The sequence below is a fragment of the Melanostigma gelatinosum genome (genome assembly GCF_949748355.1).
Source record: "Melanostigma gelatinosum genome assembly, chromosome: 22".
NCBI lineage: Eukaryota > Metazoa > Chordata > Actinopteri > Perciformes > Zoarcidae > Melanostigma > Melanostigma gelatinosum.
In genome coordinates, this window is record NC_136655.1 from 6,741,399 (window position 1) to 6,767,262 (window position 25,864).

The following is a 25,864-nucleotide window of genomic DNA, read 5'->3' on the forward strand; positions in this document are numbered from 1 at the left end:
AAAGCTAAATAAAGTGCAACATATTTATGGTACTATTCACTTAGGATGAAGTTTTGCTTATCTTGCTTTCTCTGTGTGGATTGTAAATCCAAGGTTATTCCAAACAGAGCGTTTAGATTACATCGAGTTTTTGACTCATTCACTACTTCTTATTTATGCAAGTATGCAAAGCAGTATACTTTTACTACACGTGTGACCAAAAATATGCTTAGTTGCAAAAAATGAAGGTAGAAACTAATTTGATCAACTCTGACCCTGCACGCCAAAATAATTCATAAGGCGCTCACACTGCTAAATATCATCAGTCATCAAGACAGCTAGAAGGTCTAACTCTGCTATACGTCAGCCTTGCAGACATTTATCTCAGTTGTGGCATTTCTGAAAAGCTATTGGGCTTCACATGCCACATATAAAACCATTATTTTTTTAAGTAGACTAAAAGATGTAGTTGTCTTATGAGTGTCTGCATATTTCCATATAATTGAAAATGATTGAGGCTAGTATTAAACTTAATAGCATCATTAGGTATATACAACATAGCCGATACAGCGAAGTAGTTTCAATGTAATCTTCTCCACACATTCAAACTGTCATTGTGGCAGTTTTGTGACACCCTGCCTCTGGTCCAGTGGGGAAAGGCCAATGGCCATGTCATACTGGTCCAGCCAATGAGTGAACAATCAAGTCTCCTCTTAAAATGTCTTCCATGTTATGAGTTATTTTGTAATAATCAACATGCTGTCAAGGTCTTTGTGATGTTACTTCAGTGTCACTGAATATTTCAAAATTAAACATTTCTATCTGACCTTTTTTACAGATTGTCTTATCTTAAAGCACTTCTCTCGCCATCTATAGACGAGTCCACCCACACAATTGTGTGGCTTAGTCTCACTGAATGCAGTTGCTGTGTCAGTGACTGCACGGATGGTTGGATTGAACCCCTCCTGAGGGACAACGGTAGCATGTGTTATTAATAATACGTTTTACAGTTTTGGCTGGCATGCACCAAAATAATTTAAATGCTCCGTGTAGCAACCTAGCCTGAGCCAACTTTCGCTTTCAGACTTAATTTACTTCCTCTTTAGTTTACCATAGTGTCGTCCACATGTGCTTGGCTGTTACAAATTGCATTGGCTGCCACGGGTCTTTGGTAAAAAAGTGACTTTTGTGCTCAACTCTAGTGCGTCCTGAAATTGTAATGGTAAGAACAGCAAGGTGACGGTGTGGCAACAAATGGCAGAGCGACATGACCTCAAGCCACTGAGCTGCTCTGTAGAATAACGCACAACAAAGAACACATGGAGCCTCTCATCTTCAGAGTGCCTTGATGAAAGATGCTTCATTTCGAAATATTTTCCTTCCTTTGGAAGTAACGACTAAATAAAACCCTCCTGCCTTTCTTTCCTCGAAAGGAAGAATAAAATGTTACTATCACAGTCACGGTTTATATTGAAATGCTGGGACAAATCTAATTCATTAATCATACTTAAAATCTTTTATAGGATATTTGGTCTTGCAAAAAAATAGTTAGATCTTTTTTTTAATGGTGGTAAATGTTTGTATATTGTTTCGTATGATTGCGCCATATGACCTCTCACCAATTACGCAGACATTGTCCCAATGATTACAAGTTGTACTGATGTGAAGAAACACTGGCATCCTATAAGCTTGTGACAGTTTAGTGCTAAAATGCTGAGTAAGAGGTTGACATAAAACACCCAGCGATATAGATTTTTTTGCTTATATTGTGTGCTTGTTTAACAAGAACACACTTAATGGGAATGACTCAGTCACCTGACTTGAGCACATGAAGGGATTGACTGAGATCTTGAGTTTATCTTTTCATGGATTTGTTTTGCCAATGTAATTATTTACACTCTGCAGCAACCTGCCAGTCATTCTCCATGTGTCCAAATGTCCAAATGAAAACTTTAGGGCCTTTTTGGGGACCGAAAACGCTACAATGTACGCGTTATGTTGGAAGGAGAGAAAATCCCGCACCAGTTTCAGGCTAGCATTTGCTTCACTTACATAGATTTTGTGATGCAACTTTCATTTTTTGTACTGTTCCATGTGAGGAAAAACTGGGACAAGATATCGCCGGTATTCTCTTTATAGTCCTGTTTAGTATTTGAACACATTTTTCTTTGCTAAAAGGTTCAACAGCAAAAGTAAAATGATTTGTTTAGTAGCATAAAACCACTTCAGTGTTGCGTGTTTGAAACATTCATTTGGATGTACAATATAACTTTACAAACAAATGACTTATTATTATTCTTAGCTAAATCAGATAAAGCTATTGTTTCAAAAGTATAAATAATTATATACAGGGACTACACGTTTGTCTATCCCCGAGTTAATTGCTGCCCCTTTTAGATTTGAGTCAGAAGATTATGGTTTATGATCGTTTAAGATCACGTGTCCCTCCATACATGAAGTAAGAAGAGCGGAAGAGGAAAAGTATGTTGACTGTGACGCCTCTGGCTGTGTTCGCATGATTTTGGCAGCCTGACAGCATTTGAGAGCCGTGTAGAGGTTCCAGTCTGTGGGGTGAAGCAGCGCTCTCAGCTGCGAGCCGTGCAGCACAAGGAGGACTGGGTGTCTCTGCTTTGTACCCTCCACATTTACATGGCCTGACCCTGTTCAGCAACGGCTAGCAGTGGGGGGAGGGGGTAGTCTCGGGGTAGCTAAAAATACCACCCCTCGCATTAGGCGGCTCCATTGCAGAGGTATCCCTAGAATTGCTACCCTTGACTTGCATCGAGTTGTTGGCACGTAGAGGTGCACAAACTGCCAGAGGGTTTCCTTCACGTGAAAACAAAGATACGAGTATATTTTCTGAGATGCCCACCACCATTGTCCGATCCACTTGTTTCCATTTGCCACGACCTTCTTGCTGGGGGATTTAGTGTGCGTGTGTGTGCGATAGCAGCCGTAAATATCTTCGGTAGAGATGAGACTTGTGACTGACAAGACGCCGGTCCTTTGGTGAAACCACCTTGTATGCACGCTGAGCTCTGGTTTAGCTGCTGTTGTGTGGAGAAGGGGTTATCCTTAGCCTCTGTCATTCAACCATATCATGCCAGCTGTTGGCTTGGAGATCCAATCACAATGATTTTCCACTGTTGTGACATCTGACCTGCTCCGCAACCCGAAACTGTCGCAGCGCAGCAAGTGTTGGCACTTCCTTCATCTTGGCGTTGTTGCTGCTCGTGGAGTTAGTGGGTGTGAATGTGGGAGAAGGGGCTCATCGAGTAAGACACGAGGACAGGGAAGTGCATTCATTACTATAGGCTGCACACGTGCTCTGCCCATGAGGAACCAAAGACAAGTGAAATAGTCCTACTGTTTGACGATAAGTCCTTTTTAGAGACAAATTAAACATTTACAAGGCAATATGTCATTGCAAGGTGCAAGATTACAAAAAAACTCTTGTTCTTAGATGTGAATGGTTTGGATGCATTCACTGTGAATTGGCGATAGGCTGCTAAAACCATTACAAATAGACAAGTCGTTTTTTTTCTACGTTTTTATTCAGTTTTCTACTCTGTATAGTATTTTTTTTTGGTCTTAATTTGAAGGAGCCAGGCGTATGGGAAATGATTAACCGCACAAGCCATTGGAAATAATGGGTTTCAGAGCGCAGTAGTGCCATTGTAGTGTTGTGTGAAAGGCCCTTTAGAATTACTTTAAATTTGATATTACAATTAATATTACAAAAACACTCAATAGCATGAAAATGCTGTTGATATTCAGTTTCTATGGAATTTTCTGTGGGACGGAAACAGACAGAATAACACACATGCTGTCCAAGATGTAGTAAATATTTCAGGCAAGATGGCGACATGCATTGAAGACCTCTCCCTAAACCTGTGGTCAGTACGAGAGGCAAAGAAGTATTTCCTCTTCAAAATAGGGATTTCTTTGATCTCTCCCACCTCAGTAATACACCCGGCCCTGCAATTATGCCGTGTAATAAATAATAAATTCTGTCCTGTTTTCCATGGCAGATGGCTCCAAATAGAATCTCAACATGTGACAGAATAGTTTCCAAGAAAGTCGATGGAATAAGCTGCATTCATTTGTGCAGTGTGCGATAATAACGGCTACATTTTCTCTCTCCTTCTGCATCTGCGTCCCAGTTTAAAGTTCTGACATATTCTTGAGTTTTGGATGTTTAGTTTGGAGTTGCGTGTTTGAAGTCCTGTTCGGTGTGAAGACGGATGAATGGCGTTCTCTCAACCATATTTTGGTTTTTATTGAAGCCGGAAATGCAGAAAGTGAGTAAAAACCCCCCCAGCGGAGATAATTCCGGCAGAAAAACATCCCCGTCTGCTTGCACTGGTGCCTTATGGATCACATGCTTGAGTCCAGGTCACCTGCGCAGTGCCAATTATAGTTTTCTTCCCGAAAGTACAAGAACAATCTAGTCCTCTTTAAAACGTATTGCCGCGTGCCCTCCTTCATCCTTTTGTGATTGTGTTGCTCTCGTCGTTCCGTGTTTCTGTTTGTGTCGGAGCTGCACCACGACAAATTCCTCTCGACTTGGTCGACATGAATGATTCAGCCTCCATTGTGTTGGCTGATTACAGCTGAATGGACGTCAGCCCCTCATTACAATGGACTCTCCCATGTCGAGGACCATGGAGCTCCCTGATACCACAGATAGTCTTAATTAGATTAAACACGAGGCTTTTCCTGAGGTAATCGGTCACTTGGTCCCTGCTCAACGTTACCCCACACTGCAGGGAAAATGGCTGGGGGATACCGATATGTATGTATATATTTCCCCAATGACACACCTACTGTATGTTGTTTGACATGGTGGGGTACTGTGATGCAATCTTCTGTATTTATTGAAAGGATTCAAAGGATTTGACTGTAATGCTTTACTCAACACCTGGTTGTACTAGAGAAGGAAATTGCTGTTTGTTACCACTCAGGATGGCCATTGTGTGTTTGTGTGTGACAGGAGGGTGAGTCCTGTGTGGGGGTTGAGAGGATAGAAAGGGGAGTTATTAAAACATTCTCATGCTCGATATGTATCTGACAATGTATGATGGTACAAATCTACATACAAAAGACATCAATAATTTGACAAAATTGATTAAAAAATATATTTTATCGGTTTAAAAACTAATATTGCTTCTGCTGAAAAAAGGAGTCCTCTCACCGTGCACGGAGATCAGAACTGCGTCTATAGCGATGCTCTCTTATTCACAGCAGCTCTCTGTCATGCAGAAATAACAGACCGTAGGATGCCTTAATTGACCAATCAGAATGCAGTATTCAACAAAGCCTATGTGGCCGCCTAAAGAAAAAGTGCAGCACCCAGCACTCTGCCTGTTTTTTGTGCGGCCACTCCGAGCGCTTCCATTTGAAAATCTCTCCGCTTTTCAGAAAGGCGCCGGTGACATCACTACTATCGTAACAAAGCCCATAACAAAAAAAAGCCCTTTTTGTCGAAGCAGATCGGCCGGGTTGACGCAGAATGTTGCTGATGAGTGTTGTGCTTTTATAATCGTAGGTTGCATCGCCGACGGGTAGCCCTCCTTGCTCTGTATGAGGGCAAGCAACGTCAGACGAATAGATAGTAGTAGTAATAATAATTACATTTAGAGCTTGTCTTTAGTTTTCCCTACTTACCCGAGTAATAATTACAGCCCCCAATACCTGTTGTCAGTCTACAAATAATGATGTGCCCTTACAGACACCGTGCATTTTAAACTGGGTCATAGAGTAGTTGCAATCATATACGACAAACTACATTTTTCAAGATTTAAATGACAATATGCAGGTATCATTTTGTCTCATGGTTAGTTGAAGGTCCATGAGTAGATTGCCTCGACCACAGTTAAAAATATCTTGGATATTTATCTGTATTGTCATTATAACTATTATTCTTATTATTATTATTATTATTATTATTAAGCAAATACAGTAAGTCAAATCTAATTAACACAAAAGGCAAGAAACGGAGATGCTGTGTGTGAAACAGCTGCAAGAAGTTTGTATCGATGCTCTGCTGAGTGCACATTACCCGATAGGAGTTTTGTCCAGATGACTAAATTATTATGATTTTATTACAACTCAAGTACAGCTAATCAAAATCTCGTGGCAATGGCTGTAGGCAGTATTTGCAAATGACTTTGCTCATTGTCTCAGCAGCGAAGTGGTTTTGTCGCAGGGTATCCGTGTTTGCTCTTATGTTGGAGTAAAAACAAGTGTCTGTGCTTGTGTGCTGTAGCTGTATGATAACAGAAATAATCAAAATGGTAATATACATTTATTGTAAAACGAATGTCGGAAAAGTCCACACTCAGGCTTGCTTGCTTGTGAGAACACAGCCGTCATGAAAGTACAGATATGATGCATAATCTAGCCTGAGTGTGTCATAAGACATGAGCTGATGTTTGTCTTGACGGTTTGTGCAAATACCAGTCGAGTTGTCTGTGTGATATTAGTAAATGCATGGGGAACCCTGCTGCACGCGAAATAACACTTACTAATGACACTGTTTTGCTCCTCTCTTTCAGATCAGTTCATGGTGATCTCCGCCTCTGTGGGTGATCCTCAGTCACCATGAAAGACTAGGAACTCAACTCTCCAAGGGAAATGGCTTGTTTTGTAATATCCCTGCCCTGCTACCTGCCGTATGACTCCAGCTGCCTCTGAAGGGCCTGTCAGCTGTGTATGGGAACTACCACTGCGTTCGCTCTCTTGAGGATTTAAGCTTTTCCAGGACACCGCTTTTATTTTTAAATTCTTATTTTTATTTTTTCACCTCCACTGTTGAGCCAAAGCAGCGACGCTTTTAGGGAGCGGAAACGACGAGACAATGGCGAACAACTCGTACAGCGGGGTGAAGAACTCCATGGCGGAGGCCAACCATGATGGGGAGTTTGGCTGCACGCTCAAAGAACTGCGCTCCCTCATGGAACTGAGAGGAGCGGAGGCGACAGGCAAAATTGGGGATTCTTATGCGGATGTTCACGGACTCTGCCACCGGTTGAAAACATCACCTACGGATGGTAGAGTAATGTTTCCCCTATCCTCAATGTAATGACTGTTGTTTAATTGGATGAGAGATACAGGATGTTTTCACAACGAGTGCTGTTGGAATGCTAATGCGGCGCACGCATAGTTTCGGAGGCGTGTCTTTGGCCACATTGTGGATACCTTGACATCACTTCCTTAGAAGACTCATATGCCAGACAGGTGGCCGGGCAGGCTGGCTCTGACCTGGCCCAGTCCTGCGCTATTTCAAGGCCTGTGGATGTGTCCCTCCCTCTTCACCTCTGCGTGTCTGTGCGTCTCTCTGTGCTTCAGACAGACCAGCTGTCTGCCTGGGCACAGCACCAGGCTGCAGGCAGGTCAATGTCCCACATGTGGCGGACAAAACGGGAGGCTGCAAGGCTGGTTAGTAATGACTTGAGCATGTCGGGGAAGGAGTGAGTTCATCTTTTGAATGTCTCCTCTGCGCAACTCTTACGCCACCAAACTCTTCACCATGAAGATGGCAGCGAGTTTTGGGGAAATGTTCTAGTTATGCTGCAGAAGAACCCAGTGGTGGTTGACATCACCTCTCTCTTTATTCCCGTCTCAGTTGTTCCTCTATCGACAGTCCACCTAATCGCCAGAATGACCTTGACTGAACTCGTATTGGTGGGGATTTTCAGTTTGATCCCAGATTAAAACAGCACCGCGTGCTCAGTGTAGCAGCAGTAGTCCTCTGTATGCAGTGTCTCAAAGCAAGCAAAAATAAAAATGTCCTGGGCTGCATCATAGCAAAAGGAAAGCATTAAATGCCATACTATATATGACTGCTCAAATATTACCACCTCGCTGTTTAGTTCTTTGACAATATGGTGTACAAGGCACACCACGTGGCCTCTTTTGCAGCTTTCGTCGTCTGTTATAAAGGCCAGTAAACCGATCTCTGAACCGAAGAGACATTTGAGAGGTAGAGTGTGAGCTGTTCCAAAACAGGCATCTAGAGATGTGTCAAAGTTGTTGAACACAGACTCCTGTCATATTTTGTAGCATGAGTGACATAGTTTCATTTCAGTGTGCTTGTCCTTCCACGCCCATTCAACCTAGTCCGTGCTACAACAAGAAGAATGTGGATTGTTGAGGCTCATTAGCTTTTTGATTTACAGCACAAAGAAGTCTTGCTGTGGTAAGATAATACTGCAAACATGTTTGGAATATCAAATCCACCTCTACTGTAGCTGCACACTCTATCTGTTTTCTGCATATCCGCAGTCTGTGTTTACCATCGTCAACAGTGTTTTAAGTCTGAGAGAATATTAGATTCCTAATGCAAACAAACGTTTTGATAAAACGGCCTGTTGCTGTACCGATGAGCTTTATTAGCACGACGTTTAGCTTCCGCTCACAGAAGGTGCTGTTCCACTTGGTGCGCAGCCGCTGAAGTTTTGACACTTCCACTCAGCTCATTCCTCATTAGCTCGGGAAATTAAGCCATCATTTAAGATTGCAGAAGCTTGACAATTGAAAAGGGATTACGAATTAGTTAGTTGGTCATTTCGCGAACATCTGAAACCAAATCCGGTGCTAATCCTGCACATTTCCAAACTTGTTTTTTTTTTTTTCATCCAAAGAAGTTTGACTGAACTTCTCTGTTGCGGCTGTGCATGGCTGTACCGCTCTACTTTGACTAGTTTTCAGCACGGGCCTTTTTGGATTAAGCTTAATGTCATTCATGCAATTCTCCATGCTTCCGTATAAGGCTGGGTATCTAAAGATCTAACGTCTCCCAGTTCACTTAGATTTCAATTCACTGGGCTGGGATTCACATTTATTTAAAAATAATTAACACACCCAAGCTCTGAGTTTGACAATAGTTAATTATGCACACTGTGCTTTCTAAATTATGGAGATTATAAAGATTGGCAAAACCTTATTTCAATATTACCTTTTGTCTGTTTGACAAATGTAAACCATTAACCCAGTCACACTGCTGTAGAGTAATAAAATAAAAGCCTCCTTTTTTTTCCTTCAAGATTAGTATTTTTTTAGGGCTTTTATTGCCGTTATTGGAACAGCTGGAGAATGACAAGACAAGGAGGGGAGAGAGACGTAATTCACCAAGTGTGTGTTTTTAACATTTGTCCTCAGAGGTTTGCTATCGTGCTGTACTTCTCAAAATAAATCCCGTTTCCATAGTGGTGAGGATCCCTTGTGTGGTGGAAAGAGCGCTCACCAATACCTGAAACTCCCGCAGGTGGCCTGGTGTTATTTGTTCACTTCCTCTGTGCGTGCCGACAGCTTCTTTTGTTTGTGCTTCAGTAAGTAAACGGGATGAAATGAGTAGCAGCTAAGTCTCAGTTTCCCCTCCCTCTGTTTATCTGGGTTTTATTTCTAGTTGTGTCGTCGGTTATACAAATCTTAGAGTCATTTGAAAGGGAACCCCACCACGTTTTGACACATCAAAATCGGCTTACTCGTCAGGTGGAGTACTACTCATTTTCTTAAAAAAACGATTGTATAATGCTCTCTGTGGCTTTTGTTCGGCAAACACGCATGCAAAAATAACACCAGGGTTAGCCTGGAGATGACACATTTTAACTGGAAGCCTGCATTACGTACTTGGGGTATGGAGATTGAGAGACGTGGGTGTTTATTGAGTGTAGAGAGAAAATGTACTCTATCTGCGCTATGGCTTCTATTTATTGTTCTTGCTTGATGAGTCGGACCATCTGAGCCTCTGCTGAATCAGTTGCAACTATTCTTATTTTATTCTTTATTTGTGTCTCGTGAGTTTGTAAAGAGTTAAATCGCTCGAGTATTGTAACACAATTCCCAGCCTTTTTTTTTTATCTCATTTTCTCAGCATTTAATGTCACAGCTCAGGGTCATAGCATTGTACTCTGAAGTGGACCCAGATGTCTGTATTTAGGCTCGGGGATGATTTATTTTGGGAACCCAAACTAGTTTATGCTAAAAGGAAAGTAGATGCCCAGAAATGACAAAGAAAGATACCCGCAGAGTCATTACAGAGGTGCAAAGCGTCTGTAATGTTTATCTGTAATATTGGAAAATGAATGAATGAAATCACACCATAGTATCAATATTTTCAGCAAGCTCGACTGACACAGCAGCATTTATTTTCTTCCAATGGGATCGTCTGTTTCCTCTGCATAATGAGACTTGGACAAGGACACTTCAATATTATTGACAATGTTCCCTTTCGTAGATACTCCCTGTTGATTGCTATTTCAGTGGGTTCAAATAGTTTGGTTCCAGCCTATCGGTCCAATGGACTGTGGGGCCGAGAGGCTCGTACAACTGGACTGTGATTCTTCAAAGCAGACGGGCTCTCCCGTATCTATCATTCCAGATACGACACCCCTCATTCGATGGGAAGCGTCACTGTTAAATGAAAGTTCACACTTGGTAATTCAGGGGATCGGAGGAGCTCGTCTTCATGTCTGAATTCAAAATGATGGGCTTTAGCCAGCGAGTAGATGTAGCATAGGGCCTGACCCTGTACTCCTGTTACTGGAGCTGGTAAGTGGGAACTGTGGTGGTACAACGATCAACTTATAATCTTTTTTTTTTATTTTTTTTATTTTTTATTTTTTTCCCCTTGTATTTAGTTGATTATTTTGGTGATTTTAGAACCTTCAGCTGCGAAGTAGAAAACGATTAAATCCATTTAGATATTTAGTGTTTTTGTAGATGCGTAGTCGAGGCGGAGCTTTATCTCATTCAGTGGTCTTATCCAGAATACCAAAGTAGGGTGTATTACCCAAAGAATATGTTTGGTTAAATTGCACGATAATACCCATTTAACACTATTTTTGGAGGTGAAATGATCACGCTGTAGTCATGAGGGTGGCACGGTGTCACTATTGTTCCATTTGTAGAGCAGAGCCCGGCTCATCAGCACAGAATCTGCTTCTGTGAAACAACACGTAAAGTCCCCCGATTACTTGTTAATGTGAAGTAAAGACAGTACAAGGATGAGAGCTAATGTAAGTTTAATTTAAAAAAGAACCTCAAAGATCATTTTAGTATTTATAAAAAACATTTTCTATAACAGCAGGGAAAGTGAAAGATGTTAAATCAGTTGCTACCTAGAAGTACCTTTGTGCAAAACCTAATAATCTGCTCTTTATATGATTAAAGTAATACTATAACTAGAGCAGCTATTATGGGAATCCCATAATCCAATTATCCATGTTAGACTCTGATAAGCATAATATCACATTAACATACCCAGATTTGGGGTTAACATTCAAGCAATGCAAACATCTTTGTCTCGTTTTGTAATACTGACAAAGCACACGTGAACACATTCTTAAGTAATCTAACAATTACTTTGATTTACCCGTTTATAAAATGACATAATGAAGGCTCTTGGGAATCAAAAAGCCCAAAGTAAATGCTCCGTCTGTGTACACTGACTCACTTCTGTGATTCAGACGGGGACTGTATGTAGGAGAAAGGAAAGTAGAGCGCACTTCATTTATTTTTCAATCATTCTTGTCATACTTATGGTTCCTATCAAGAGTTCCCATCTCAGGTCTGGTTAAGTTCAGATGTTCTATCGAAGTCTACCACAAGTAAGAAGACAGAGTGCAGGATTCCCCTCTTTGCTACATTCTGTTTACACAAAGCAGGGTATTATGTGCACGAAACTTATTCTCTTGGAAGTGAGATTGCTTTGAAAATATTTAGTCCGGTGAGGAGTGACGGTGTGTCGGCACATCTCCGCCTGCACACAGTTATGTAAAAGAGAAACCGTGACCCTGTTTCCTTCACTTCCTTCCCCCCCCCGCTGCAATCTGAAATGACAGTACTCGGAGGAGTCAGCTGGGGACAAGCATCCAAATGAAATGGTTCATGATTAGCTGCTTGACTTGAGACACTCTGGGTGCTAAAATTATGTGGGGGGGGGGGGGGGGGGCCAAGGCCAACCGATTTCCTGTTTGTGTGTCCGATGGAGGGACGACATGTTGATCGTCCTCTGTCACTTGTCTTTCTTGCTCAAATGCAAAGGGAAAAGGTGGCTGTATGCTTGAATGGGGTATTAGCTGTCAGCATGTTTTCATTAGAGGCGTAGAGAATCAAAGCGGCCGGTGAGAGACGGACGGGGAGCAGCAACCGGCTGCGCTGCAGGATAAACCTCTTTTAGAAAGGTATGCGTTAGTGTCAGGTTGTAATGTCAATTAATTATTATTTTATTCTTTAATGCTGTAGACCAAAACCTGTTTAGGAGAGACCGTGGTTTAATTAAATTAGATCTACCGGTAAATACATGATAGGACACGGCATGCACCAGTCTGATGAATTGACAGAAAATTAATTAATAGCTTTGATAATATTTAAGCTGTAGGTCAGACAAATCAAGCATTCATTTGGGGACAGTTTTGCATTAATTTCTCACAATTGACCTGCTGATTGATTAATATATAGCTGTTGAAGTGAATAATTGGTGAATGAAAATAATCTGTTGTTGCGTCCCCATTATTACTGTACTGGTGTCATATTATCTTGCTCATGACAATGATGTATTGATTATTTTGGAATTGGAAACCAGCAGAAGCATCTTCAATGACTGGATTGGTCAAGTGTAATTTTCAATACTGACTCATAAAATGGATTTCAGCATCAGTGTTAGATTTTAGTATGTAACCGTCACTTTAACATTGATTTATCAATCCACGAGACCAGGGGTCTCAAACTCATTTTCACTCCGGGCCACATCAGCATCATGGTCGCCCACAAAGGGCCGGTTGTAAATGTCACTACTCGTAACATATTGTTAAATAACTCTCTGCATTCACAGTTTAAAGTAGTCTTCAATGTACTCACAATACATTTCCATGTTAAATGTACAGTAACCAGCCAAAGAGCTGCTTCTATGACTTTAAGTATCTCATCATTTTGACTTTCAATCTCATAATTTTGACTTTCAATCTCATAATTATGACTTTCTATCTCATAATTTTGACTTTCTATCTCATAATTTTGATTTTCTATCTCATAATTTTGACTTTCTATCATAGTTATGACTTTCTATCTCATAACTTCGTCTTTCTATCTCATAATTTCGACTATGGGGATATTTTTATTATCAAGTCTAACTTTAAAAAATTTTTGCTGGCGGATTCGCGGGCCACATAAAATGACGTAGCGGGCCGATTTCATTATCAACAAGCTTCACAAAAACAGTTGCAGACCGTTTCTTTCTCACTTTGCCGTGACCGTAAAATCATTTGCCTGAAACCAAAATCTAACTGCGGTCTCTGGCTGCAACTCAATTATTTTCATTTTCAATTAATCTACAGATTGTGTTCTTGTTTAGCGGCCCAAGGAAAAGTATTCATGTTGCTCGTTTTATTCAACTTACAGTGAAAAACTCAAATATATTTTTGTGTCTATCATATATATGACAAAGCCAAGCAGCCAGTCTTTCCTTGAAAAAATGAGATTCTGTTGATGGACTCTCTACTTCAGTGTCCTCCATCACAGGTCTAGTTTGACAGCTATTCTGATGGAGAATTGTCTCATTTGCAGACAAACGACGCACCTCACACTCCCCTGAGCTGTTTTTCACTGCACGGACTCATTATCCAAATGTGGTGTCATGATTTGCATCGTGCTTCGAGTCAGTCTGTCCATACGTCGCCCCTACTGACCCTCTTCCCTATTAAGACGCTGCTATTCCGAGTGCAGCTTCCCTTCAGCCAACTGTAGCGCCACTCTTTATTAGTCCCTTGCACCCTCACACCCCCCCGGCCCCCCATTTGCCTGTCCGTAGCGGTTTCACACAGTCACACTTCCCTTCCCTTCCACAGCTCCATCCAGTCTACACAGCCACCCACACACACACACACAGTCAGTCGGCATGAATAGAACTGAAAAAAACTGTCATGAATCATCAAATGTGCGAAGGCTCTTATGAGTGTATGACTGTGCCTCCGATGTGGAGGCATTTGAATGGTTGGCTGCAGAATGCTCTCTGTGCACATGGATGATTGGCTCTCAGGCCGGCCACACGTGTGACGTGTCAGAGATGACTATAACTGGACAGGACTGTAGTGTGTATATATAAGCACCTGTGAGCCTAAAGCAGATTTGACCTCCCGAGTCATTTGGTCATTGTATTTGTAAAAAAAAAGGCAGTTCATGGGATTAGATGTGACCTCTGCTCTCATTTCTTTGCAAACCTGAAAGAGGGGAACATGTTCTCATTCCCACAGAATGTGTGTCATTGTTGTCCAGCATTGTCGCCTCCGTAGTGTCCTGTCAGAAATTCTTTTCGGGGATATTGTTTTTGGAGGCCCAGTGACGAGAGTACAGCTCGCTGACGAGCTCTCCTCCTGTGAACCAGGATGTGAGTTTTGGATGTGAATATTTAAGCTTTGTCTTTTTCTATCCAACATTAAAATCTAAGATAGATTTTAAAAATGAAAATCTTATCAATGAAATGCTTTTGTCCTCTTGTCTTTGTCCCTCCCTAGGTCTCAGTGGACAGCCTGGAGACATCGAGAAGCGGAAAACAGAGTTTGGGGAAAATATAATACCGCCCAAAAAGCCCAAAACTTTCTTACAGTTAGTGTGGGAGGCGCTACAGGATGTCACACTGATTATCCTAGAAGTGGCAGCCATAGTTTCACTTGGCCTTTCTTTTTATCGACCTCCAGATGCCGAAAGAGAACGTAAGCAACACTTCATTACAATCCTATTTCCCATTATTCTTATTGATCCGTGTTACTGTTTGTTGGTCTCTTAACCCATTTATGTTTGGAATCTATTTTGAATGTTTTATGTTAAACAAATGTTTGACAGTTGCTTGTCTCTGACTCATTCCTCTAGCTAATTTATTTCATGGTAAAATCTTATGAAATGTCCTTTTATTAATGTTTTACACTGTATTTATTCTCAATGTGTGCATGCAATTGTGTCTGAGTGATGGGATGATGTGATAAGAGGGGGGTGATTTATGTGAGAGTTGTTGGTGAACTTGTATTAAGATTGCCGTCCCTCTGCAGACTGTGGAAGGGCAGCTGGCGGTGTGGAGGATGAAACTGAGTCAGAAGCAGGCTGGATCGAGGGCGTCGCCATTCTTCTGTCGGTTATCTGCGTCGTGCTGGTGACGGCGTTCAACGACTGGAGCAAAGAGAAGCAGTTCAGGGGCCTACAGAGCCGCATTGAGCAGGAGCAGAAATTCACTGTCGTCCGTGGAGGACAAGTTATCCAAATTCCTGTGGCTGAGATCGTGGTCGGCGACGTTGCACAAATAAAATATGGTAAGAAGAGATAGTGATTTGTAGGGAAGAGAGATAGTGTTTCTTTGATGGATAGAATATAAAGAATGCTTAGGATGAATACCATGAAATCCAAGGTTATGTACACTATTGTTCTTCCAAATTAAAGATGTGTCCTTTTACACGCGTGTGCGTTTCAGGCGACCTTTTGCCGACTGACGGAATCCTGATCCAAGGCAACGATCTTAAGATTGATGAGAGCTCCCTCACAGGGGAGTCGGACCATGTCAAGAAAACGAAAGAAAAAGATCCAATGATGTTATCAGGTGACACGAAGCCTCAGTTTAATTGACCATAAATCAAATCATTTAAGTTCTCTCATTGCTGGTTGTTAACAGACGACAATGACTGTTGGGGTTTTTGAAACTTTTCTTTTCTTAACATGCTACTATCTGCAAAATCGACTGAGTGTTTGTGCTGTCGCGTAGCTTTGTTTTTGCTCTACTCAGAACCCTAGAAGAAGTGTGTAGGAATTCTGCAGAAAACACTTCTTCTTTGGTTCATCTGGCTCTCTACTGGCACGACCCCAAGAAGGGAGGAGTGTCCTCGTGTGTGTGTGTGTGTGTACACACTGCTTTTTGATTTCCCTTAAGTCGGGCTGTATCCCTTCTGCACTCACTCTCACGAATGAAAAGAAGGGATCCTCTAATTAACAGAGGCGTGAGAGAACTTTTAAATGTTTTGTACTTTTCAGTCTCTTTTCCTCTGACTTGAGCTTGTTTTCTCTTCTGTTGTTTGCCTTTTCTGTATAAATCTGAGAGGGATGCAGACACGGAGATCTCTGGGGAAACCCTGTTGTAGCCTCTCAGATTCCCATTAATTCACTCAGACTGACAATTAGCCTTTGATTAAAGGCTGCTGATTAAAGGTTTTGAGGATATATTTGCATCTGCATTTAGTCTGAACCGAAATGAAAAAGTCAAAGCAACAAATAAAACTCTTGGGAGCATAGTGTCAGTCAGATACTGGACATTCTCGATCCCTCCCTCACTGACTTACATTTTATTTTCCTCCTCTGTCCAAAGGCACCCATGTAATGGAAGGCTCAGGGAAAATGTTGGTCACTGCTGTGGGTGTCAACTCTCAAACTGGAATTATATTCACTTTACTTGGGACCGCTGAGGATGATGAAGCCGACGAAGAGGAGAAGAAAAAGGAAAAGGCGGAGAAGAAAAAACAGAGAAAAAGTTAGTATCCGCTGCTTATTTCCCACCCGCGTTCTGTTGGTCGCATGTTCGCATGGAGTTTTCCATTTTCTACCACCGGTTTTGCATTTCGCATAAAGAGTCCATGTTACATTGAGACTTTTTTTTTTATATTGAAAGCAGAAAGTGAGAAGCTTGTGCAGAAAATAGCAGTACTTGACAGAGTAACATGCACACTAATAATACAGGTTTGGCTACTTGCCCAAGTTAGGAAGCAGATTCAAGGTCCAGGGCTGAGCTGAAAGAGATCCTGCTGTTACTTTTCATTATTTTCATTATCGATTTTAATATGTCAGAAAGTAGTGAAAACGTCCTTTACAGGTTCCCACAGTCCAAGTTGATGCTGAAAATGGTTGGATGATCTGTCATACAATCACAGACAAACCAAAGAGAACTGACATAGTTATCCACCTGATATGCATACTTACTATTTAAAATAGTGGTTAATAATAGAGTATTGCCCACCAACTGTTTTTTAAGCACTACAACTAACTCGACGGTGCATTTTTCCACAGACAAGAAGCAGGAGGCTTCTGTAGAAAATCGTAAGAAAGGTAAGTTGCGTGCCCATACATGCACAAACACACACACGGTCACACTCTCATATAACTGCTTTACAGCTGAGCACTTACCTTCATGTATTAGCCTCCATTTGTATCAATGGATCCCTCCCGTTTCACAGCGCTGGATATTGGTTAAAGCCTCAATTTGTTTTTAATTGGCTGCGGTGGTGTTATGCTCGTGATGAGAAGTTGCATCATTTTGCACGTCGTGAGTTTGTTGGTACTGGCTGTTCTTGCCCGTCCATTGTACGGTCGGGCCCTCCCTTCTGTCTCTATCTCTTTTCTCGTCCTTGCCTGGCACGTTGCGCTTTGAGCAGCAGGTGCTACTGAATCCAGTTATAGCGATTAGTGATGAGGAGATTAAAGCCACGCAACAATTCCGGAGCTAGAACATCTGCTTTCCCACCCATCTCTCTCCCTCAGGCCCCCACAATGTGATTTCTATTGATGCCCCAATCTGAGCTAGTCAGAGTCACACTGTAAGACTTGCACAATTTCAGACTGATGATAATGAGGCTGTTTAGTGGTAACTCTGGGACAGCTAGCCAGGCTTGTAGTCCTGCCGGGACTCTGTGATCAGTTGTGCTGGGGTCTGTGACCACAACCCTGGCGTGAGTCCGTGGTGCACGGATTCCCTCTGCCTGCCAGGAATCAACAGTAATCCTTTAGACTGAGATTACACAGGCCATGTCAGCGCAGAACAAGCCGCAGTCCACAGCAGCTGCAGTAGCCCAGTGTTAATGCCCTACCTCTTCCTGCTACATACATTCACCTGGGGGATGTTGAGGAAGAGATGAAAGGGATTTATGGGGATTTAACTGGCAATACCTGCTGTGGTTGCTGTCGAAGGCGGCGATTCCTCAGACGGATCTCAATGCTACTGGTCAACCTGCTCTTACTTAAATCTCAAGGTCGGAGTAGTATGGTAATTACACTTCCTAGTCTTCCAGCTAATTATTGTACAGTCAGATCACTGCAAACATAATTACCAAGTCCCAGGAAGCAAAAAAGAGCATCCGAAAATGTTGAGTGCTGTGACATCTCTTTTACTCTTGTAAGTCTTTCCTTGAAATACAGTGCTTTGTGTTAAACAGTACATGCTGATCTGAAGCATCTTGCTGTGACTCTGCTAGATCAGATAACCACATAACTTTGGGATCAGATCTAGTCCCAACCTGTTGGTGATCAACGTGCTCTTAACACAACCATAACAGAAAGTATAGACATAGCTTTTTTTACTTAAATAAAGTAAAAAAAACTATCCTGTTTGTTATTTGACCACATACAGTTCATTCATTCCCTGGTGTAACAGTGACGTTTTTATTTCAGGTCTTGCAAATGTAAGCAAATAGGCAAATCTAAACGGGCTTCATGCGGCGGCTGAGTGAAGGCTGCGGCTCTTGTGTGTTCTTTGGGTTATGCTGATTTGTTAAAACTACTAGACTGGTTCGCTGGTTTTCCTAAATCCTGGAATCCTTTTTGAATATGAAAATAAAAATGTTATACATTCAAATGACGCGCATCACTTGATACCACTGAAATGTCACAGCATTACGGTGCGACTGTCGAAAGTCGCTTCATTTAACAACTTCAATCTCGCTCTTTGCTGCAGCTAAAGCGCAGGACGGGGCTGCAATGGAAATGCAGCCGCTGAACAGCGACGAGGGAGGTGACGCAGAGGAGAAGAAGAAAGCCGGCCCTCCCAAGAAAGAGAAGTCTGTTCTCCAGGGCAAACTGACCAAACTAGCCGTACAGATCGGCAAAGCGGGTGAGTTGGACAAAAACATGCGATTGTGGCCCAGCTGAATGCTATGTGCTGGTACGCTAGGATCCCCTCGTTCTGTTGTCTACATCTCCAACATTCTATAATCTTTGATGTACTCGGCCGATGCTTTTTTCCAATTGCCCAACCCTAGTAAATGAGGTTAAATAGTTTGATTGATCTCTTCCTATGCTCTCTCTCGTTCTTTCATTCCCCTCAGGACTGGTTATGTCAGCCATCACTGTCATTATCCTGGTGGTGCTGTTTGTAGTTGACACCTTCTGGATCCAGAATCTGCCCTGGGTCAAGGACTGCACACCCATTTACATTCAGTTCTTCGTGAAATTCTTCATCATTGGCGTCACTGTTCTGGTGGTGGCTGTTCCCGAAGGCCTACCGCTTGCTGTAACAATCTCCCTGGCATACTCTGTTAAGGTAAAGTCTCCTAGCCAAGTGACTTGTGGCCAATGCCGACCAGCTTACACTTCAGCCTATTACAACTAGCCGGCCAGCCTGTTAAGACGAGGAGACTTGGCTAACTGATACCCTAAAGCCAAGCTATGATCCCTTGTGCTGAAGTTGTTAGCCAACAGAGGGCTTCATCCAATCAAGGAACTACTCATTTCAATCTTGTAGCCTTTAAACACATATTTCCTGCACAGAAAATATACTGTTAAACTTCTGCATCTATGTGTTTAATCCTTTGATTTATCGTTTTTTTATTCCCACAGAAAATGATGAAAGACAACAACCTGGTACGTCACTTGGATGCCTGTGAGACTATGGGCAATGCTACCGCCATCTGCTCTGACAAGACGGGTACGCTCACCATGAACCGCATGACTGTGGTGCAGGCCTTCATCGCTGAAAAGCACTTCAGGAAGGTCCCTGAACCAGAGAGCATCCCTGCCTCCATTTTAGACATGCTGATTCTGGGTATCGCAGTCAATTGCGCCTACACTACTAACATAATGGTAGGCCTGAGGAAAGCAATGTGCCTCTAATTAATGTCTCATCATGAATAATGCCGTGTCGTGTTTTTGGCTTTCGGAGCATACTTACTGTCTTCCTACTTTATTTTTTTTATTTATTTTTATTTTTTTTTATTTTTTTCTTCAGTCTCCAGAGAAAGAAGGGGGCCTGCCACGGCAAGTGGGTAACAAGACCGAATGTTCCTTGCTCGGCTTTTCAACTGACCTGAAGCGCGACTACCATGCTATACGCAACGAGATCCCCGAAGAGAAACTGCACAAAGTCTACACCTTCAACTCGGTCCGAAAGTCCATGAGCACTGTGTTGAAGATGGCCGATGGCAGCTACCGTATGTTCAGCAAAGGGGCCTCAGAAATTCTCCTAAAAAAGTAATTTTAATCTTTTATTTATGTATTGCGTTGTATAGTTTGTGCTTATATCTGTGTTTCTCCTGAAACATGCACTGATGCGTAAGTGTGATCAGTTCTGTCCACATTATTTTTGTCAAGGAAAGGTTATTCCATTGATTTTGTTTGTGGTCCGGTGGGCCAGGCTTTGCAGTAAATGATATATGTAATTGCTTAAGAAGTTCAAGCGCATCCCACCCAAGCCCCTTACTTAGCAACTTAAAAACAGGCGCTGAGAAAATGAGCTGGTAACAACTCTGTAAGCCTCTTAACCAAGCAGGCTTCATTTTAACCCACAGAGGGCTTAGTGTGACCTTATTACTGCAGCTCACCAACGCTTTGTCTTCTCCGCTGTCATCTAAATTATTTTATTCATTTAGGATTCAGCACCCATCTCCTCCTTCATCCATATTTCTCAACTCTCTCTTTCTTCCTCTGGCTATTCTTTTTGCCTGCTTCTCTACTCTCGTATATTCATATGAGATATTAATATCTCCGTTTCGCCTACCAGGTGCTATAAAATCCTGACAGCAAATGGTGAGGCCAAGGTGTTCCGCCCTCGGGACAGAGATGACATGGTTAAGAAAGTGATCGAGCCCATGGCTTCAGAGGGCCTGAGGACCATCTGCCTTGCATACAGAGATTTCCCCGTCTCTGAGGGTGAGCCTGACTGGGACAATGAAACCGATATCCTCTCTGGACTGACCTGCCTCTGTGTGGTGGGCATTGAAGACCCCGTGAGACCCGAGGTCAGTGGCTACACGTGTGTGGTGGCTTACATCACGATTGTTTTTAATTTAACTGCGTACAGAGGACCTTGAAGGAGCATACTGGCAGCCTTAACGGGTTGGCTTGCTCTACTGGACGGTTGGGAACCAAGGCTTCCTGAGTGAATGACAGGAGATGCTGCATCAGCCATTTCTAAACACGAGGAGTGGTTCCACTTTGGTGCAACCAACACAAGCATTATGATATTGAGGCGTTTGAGGCATTGGTTCCACAACGAAGTGTATATTTGAAGTAGAACGAGGTCATTAGCTTGCTAGATGTTCAACTTTCTTCTTCAGTCACTCGTTTACTTTGGCTTTCTGCCATTTTGTGATGGGCAGGTAGCATACACCCGACTGTTTTGCTGCAATCAATTGCCTGTGGTTTTGAAGGGGCTGATAAGAGCAGTGAGACTACATGAATCTAAACCGGAACGAAAGATATGCACAGAGATAAAAGCTGCAGATTTTGATGTTACTAATGAGCACTTTCCAAAACCTGAACTTTAATTTGAATATCCCCACTTTTTTTCCATTCATCGTGTTTTCGCTTTCCTTCAGGTCCCAGACGCCATCAGGAAATGCCAGCGTGCTGGTATCACAGTGCGCATGGTGACTGGGGACAACATCAACACGGCACGAGCCATCGCCACCAAGTGTGGCATCCTACTGCCTGGAGATGACTTCCTGTGCATTGAGGGCAAAGAGTTCAACCGAAGGATACGCAATGAAAAAGGAGAGGTGGGCCCCAGCGAAACACTGCACATCAGAGACTGTTGAAAGTGTTCTGTTGGGATTCTATTCAAGTGTTTTGTGTTTCTAGATTGAACAAGAACGCATTGACAAGATTTGGCCCAAACTACGAGTACTGGCTCGCTCTTCCCCCACAGACAAACACACCTTAGTGAAAGGTACTTCTGTTATTCTGGTATTAGAGGCACTAGTTTATTGTTTTGGGCTTCAATGTTTGAATATTCATGTCATGCTTTTCCAGGTATTATTGACAGCACAGTGTTGGAACAAAGACAAGTAGTCGCAGTGACAGGAGATGGTACAAACGATGGTCCCGCCTTGAAGAAAGCTGATGTTGGCTTTGCGATGGTGAGTTTTCTCTGTTTTTACTGTCTTTTAATTAGACTAGAGGTCTAGTGAAAAGGATGACTGATTGAAGATGCTGCGATGAGATGCAGGCAGATTCTTGACCATCCCTTTTGTCTCCAGGGTATTGCCGGCACCGATGTGGCCAAGGAGGCGTCTGACATCATCCTGACTGACGACAATTTCTCCAGCATCGTCAAGGCCGTCATGTGGGGACGCAACGTCTACGACAGCATCTCCAAGTTCCTTCAGTTTCAGCTCACTGTCAATGTGGTGGCTGTCATCGTAGCATTTACAGGAGCCTGCATCACACAGGTTAGCACTAACAAGAGTTGTTTCATGTTGATAAAAGAAAGGCATCTAAAAAGATTGTGTTCACTTCCACTCAACAGGCTGATGCAGCTGTTTAAGTGTCTTATTGCATCGTGAATATTGCAGATCTGTCTTAAATATACCTAATTTGGTGCCTCTCTCTCTGCCTCCAGGACTCTCCACTGAAGGCAGTACAGATGTTATGGGTCAACCTCATCATGGACACCTTTGCTTCGCTAGCCCTGGCCACAGAGCCCCCTACAGAAGCCCTGCTGCTAAGGAAGCCATATGGCCGCAACAAGCCTCTCATCTCCCGCACCATGATGAAGAACATATTGGGTCAGGGAGTGTTCCAGCTCATCACCATCTTTACGCTGCTCTTTGCGGGTAAGAAGCTATAGTTCTTCATGTACACAGAGCCGGTGGACTTACTGTGCGTTTCCTGTGTAAATCCATCTTTATTTGAACACGTTCTCTTTCTGACTGTTCCTGTAGGAGAGAAGATATTTGATATAGACAGCGGCAGAAATACACCCCTCCACGCCCCCCCTTCTGAACACTACACCATTGTCTTCAATACCTTTGTACTGATGCAGCTTTTCAACGAGATCAATGCCCGCAAGATCCACGGTGAAAGGAATGTCTTTGACGGCATCTTCAACAACCTTATCTTCTGTAGTATTGTCTTTGGTACCTTCATTATCCAGGTAAAGTAGAACTCCGAGTTCTGTGGCTAACTTGTAGAGTTTGTGTGAATGTTTGTGTGAATGTGCTCGGTGACTCATATGGAAAAAATGATCATCGGCCCCACGAGACGTGCGGCTTGCAAATGTTAGATCTAAAAAAAAAAAAAGACTGTCTCTAATTAATTCCGCCTCTCTTCCTGCTCCTCCAGATCGTCATAGTGCAGTTTGGTGGGAAGCCGTTCAGCTGCGTGGCTCTGACCATAGACCAGTGGCTATGGTGCACTTTCTTAGGCTTTGGCTCTCTACTATGGGGACAGGTATGATGTGACTATACAGCTGAGCTTCACCTTCAATTGGCCGGAGACAAAAAATATGGTATGACAGTGCCCCCCTGTGTTAGAGTTGGCGTAGTGGGTGACATATGGTGGCAGGTGTAACAATACAGTATGTTCCAAATTTTAATTTAGCCATCTGAACTTGTTTGTCTCGATGTCAAAGATCTTTTACAGTCATGGAATCTGGTTTATTATTTCCCTTTGTTTGTTCTATTGTGCGTGAAATATCATTTTCTGTTTGTAATTCCTGACAATGAGAGATTATTCACTGCTGTTACTGACAATGACAGAGTCATAATAAATGTGTGATGTACAGTATTTATATTTGGCTCTGACACTTGTCCTACAGAGCAGTGCACATAATATGTCATTATCTACTCGTCAATTCATCAAGACTGTTGTCAAAACAGGGCTGCGCTGACTTCCTGTGTGTATAGATTGAAAGAGCTGACAGTTGTAGGACTCACACAGTGGCTGTGTTGCCTCAGCTTTTAGTAACTCTGTTATCTATTAAGTCAGTAACTTTTCTGTGGGAGGGTCTTGGAGCCTCTGAGCAAACCAAATGGCATCAAACTGTCTTTTCTCACGTCTAGCTTTGGCGCGGCATCTTATCTCAGGCTCACTGGCTGCCCATAAACGTGGCTCGTTCTGCCGGAATGAGATGCCACTTTGCCATTCTGAGTGATAAGTCAGTGTTGCTCACGTCAATCCTGATGTCTTCCAGGTAATCTCATCGATACCCACCAGCCGATTAAAATTCTTGAAGTCAGCAGGCCACGGCACCCAGAAATCTGAGATCCCAGACGAGGAGCTGGACGAGCTGGAAGACAACGAGGAGATTGACCATGCTGAACGGGAGCTTCGCCGAGGCCAGATCCTCTGGTTCCGAGGCCTCAATCGCATCCAGACTCAGGTAACAATCTACCGACAGTTCTGTTTACCACAGAGCACGACACCCAAAAACACCAAGGGAATCAAAAGCCATAAACCCTTTAACGCTATTGCTCTTCCAGCTTAAAATCGACGTGTTGTTCTTTCTCTCCGCATTCTTAAAGAAACGGCTTGTGCCCTAAAAACAAAAGCCTTTCCTCTCTTCTGCTTCTGAACTAAAGCAGGTTCCTATGCCTATTTCTGACTCTTATCTGCTAAAACACGACTAGTTTGAAGGTACTGATGAGAAGCAAGTGAATTGGATTGGAGGGGAAGCACAGTAGGAAAAAGAGTGAGTGAGGTCAGAGCGCCCTCCGATCAGTGCCTTTTAAACCAAACATCCCTTTTTTCTCTCTCTCTTTTTAACTGTAATGCCTGAATCCAATTTCCAAGTGACCTTTTTTTTGTACTGGTTTTCTTTCTTTTTCTCTCTCCTCTGGCTGTGTTGTGTTTTATTTCCTCTGGGCTTTTCTCCTGTCATGCTGTCTGATTCTTTACAGATGGATGTAGTGAGTGCGTTCCAGAGTGGAACTTCCTTTCAGGGGGCTCTAAGGCGGCAGGCCTCCAACTCCAGCCAACAACAGCACGATGTAACCAATGTTTCTAGCCCTACACATGTAGCCTTTTCTACTACTACCACTACTGCCACTGCCGCCAACACCGCTTCTGCCACTGTGGGGTGTGAGTGCGTGTTCTCCTCTAGTGCATGAGACTTTTATCTCTTCTTCTAACATCTTCCTCCTCCACTCGTTGACACTTTTACTCTCTCATGCCTCTTCTAATGTCTCCCTCCTGTTTAAAGAAAAAAACCCACCAAAAATACATCTTCCATATTGCTTTGATAATACTGCTGTGTGTGTGTGTGTACTCTGTAACCAGGTCGCTTCTAGTGTCGAGGTGTTTTCTCTGTGTCATGTTTTCTGTTCTGCTTCTGCTTCGGTCTCAGAAATGAAAAAGGTTTTACTGTTATCTTGGGGGGGGCGGGGATTATCTATTATTTGACCAAAAATGATTTTCTGGATTGACCGTAACCAGGTTTGTCTGCAGCTGCCTCAGTCTGCTCTGTGCCGCCGTAGCACCCATGGGTCTGTGTCGCAGCTCTCTCGTCGGGTAAATGTTTTGAGTATATGCCCATGATCACGGCCTAAAACGATACAGACAAACCATGACACGGACCTCCTGTGAGAGAATGCATCAGAATGTCGGTGGATGTCTTGTCAGTCAGTGGAGTCATGACCCTTTCTCCGTCTTTCTATAGCTGTGGGAGTTTTTGTGAAAAAGAGGGTGTGTGTGAAGAGAAGGGGGGGGGGGGTAAGGTATAGGCTACAAAAAGAAGCCGATAGATGAGCAGCTGCAGTTTGTTGGTGTGTTTGGAAGCAAGGCTGTACAGTTTTTTTTTTTTTTTTTAGGGCTTCGTGCCAGTCGTCCATTCAGTGAAGATCACGGACACGGATCATTTGATGATGGTATTTCCAAAGGCCTTCCTCCGTGTGCCCTTACAAAGAGCTGTGTGGCTGTTGACTCT

At 42.9% G+C, this 25,864-nt stretch overlaps 1 protein-coding gene across 2 annotated transcripts in view; it reads left to right on the forward strand.

Annotated features, from left to right (window-relative positions):
* atp2b1a (ATPase plasma membrane Ca2+ transporting 1a) overlaps nt 1–25,864 on the forward strand; it is a 32,879-nt gene that overhangs the window by 2,170 nt on the left and 4,845 nt on the right. The window contains exons 2-21 of one of the 2 annotated variants that reach the window (XM_079294084.1): nt 6,537–7,031; nt 14,496–14,693; nt 15,027–15,284; nt 15,443–15,568; nt 16,328–16,489; nt 17,023–17,061; nt 18,683–18,838; nt 19,053–19,267; nt 19,564–19,806; nt 19,952–20,193; nt 20,723–20,960; nt 21,540–21,719; nt 21,802–21,889; nt 21,973–22,079; nt 22,200–22,391; nt 22,562–22,775; nt 22,884–23,095; nt 23,284–23,391; nt 24,134–24,322; nt 24,840–24,929. In XM_079294084.1, coding sequence (XP_079150210.1) covers nt 6,839–7,031; nt 14,496–14,693; nt 15,027–15,284; nt 15,443–15,568; nt 16,328–16,489; nt 17,023–17,061; nt 18,683–18,838; nt 19,053–19,267; nt 19,564–19,806; nt 19,952–20,193; nt 20,723–20,960; nt 21,540–21,719; nt 21,802–21,889; nt 21,973–22,079; nt 22,200–22,391; nt 22,562–22,775; nt 22,884–23,095; nt 23,284–23,391; nt 24,134–24,322; nt 24,840–24,929 — 3,450 coding nt within the window. In that variant the 5' untranslated portion in view covers nt 6,537–6,838. The remainder of the gene's footprint in view (nt 1–6,536; nt 7,032–14,495; nt 14,694–15,026; nt 15,285–15,442; nt 15,569–16,327; nt 16,490–17,022; nt 17,062–18,682; nt 18,839–19,052; nt 19,268–19,563; nt 19,807–19,951; nt 20,194–20,722; nt 20,961–21,539; nt 21,720–21,801; nt 21,890–21,972; nt 22,080–22,199; nt 22,392–22,561; nt 22,776–22,883; nt 23,096–23,283; nt 23,392–24,133; nt 24,323–24,839; nt 24,930–25,864) is intronic. The other variant, XM_079294085.1, reaches the window with a different exon arrangement.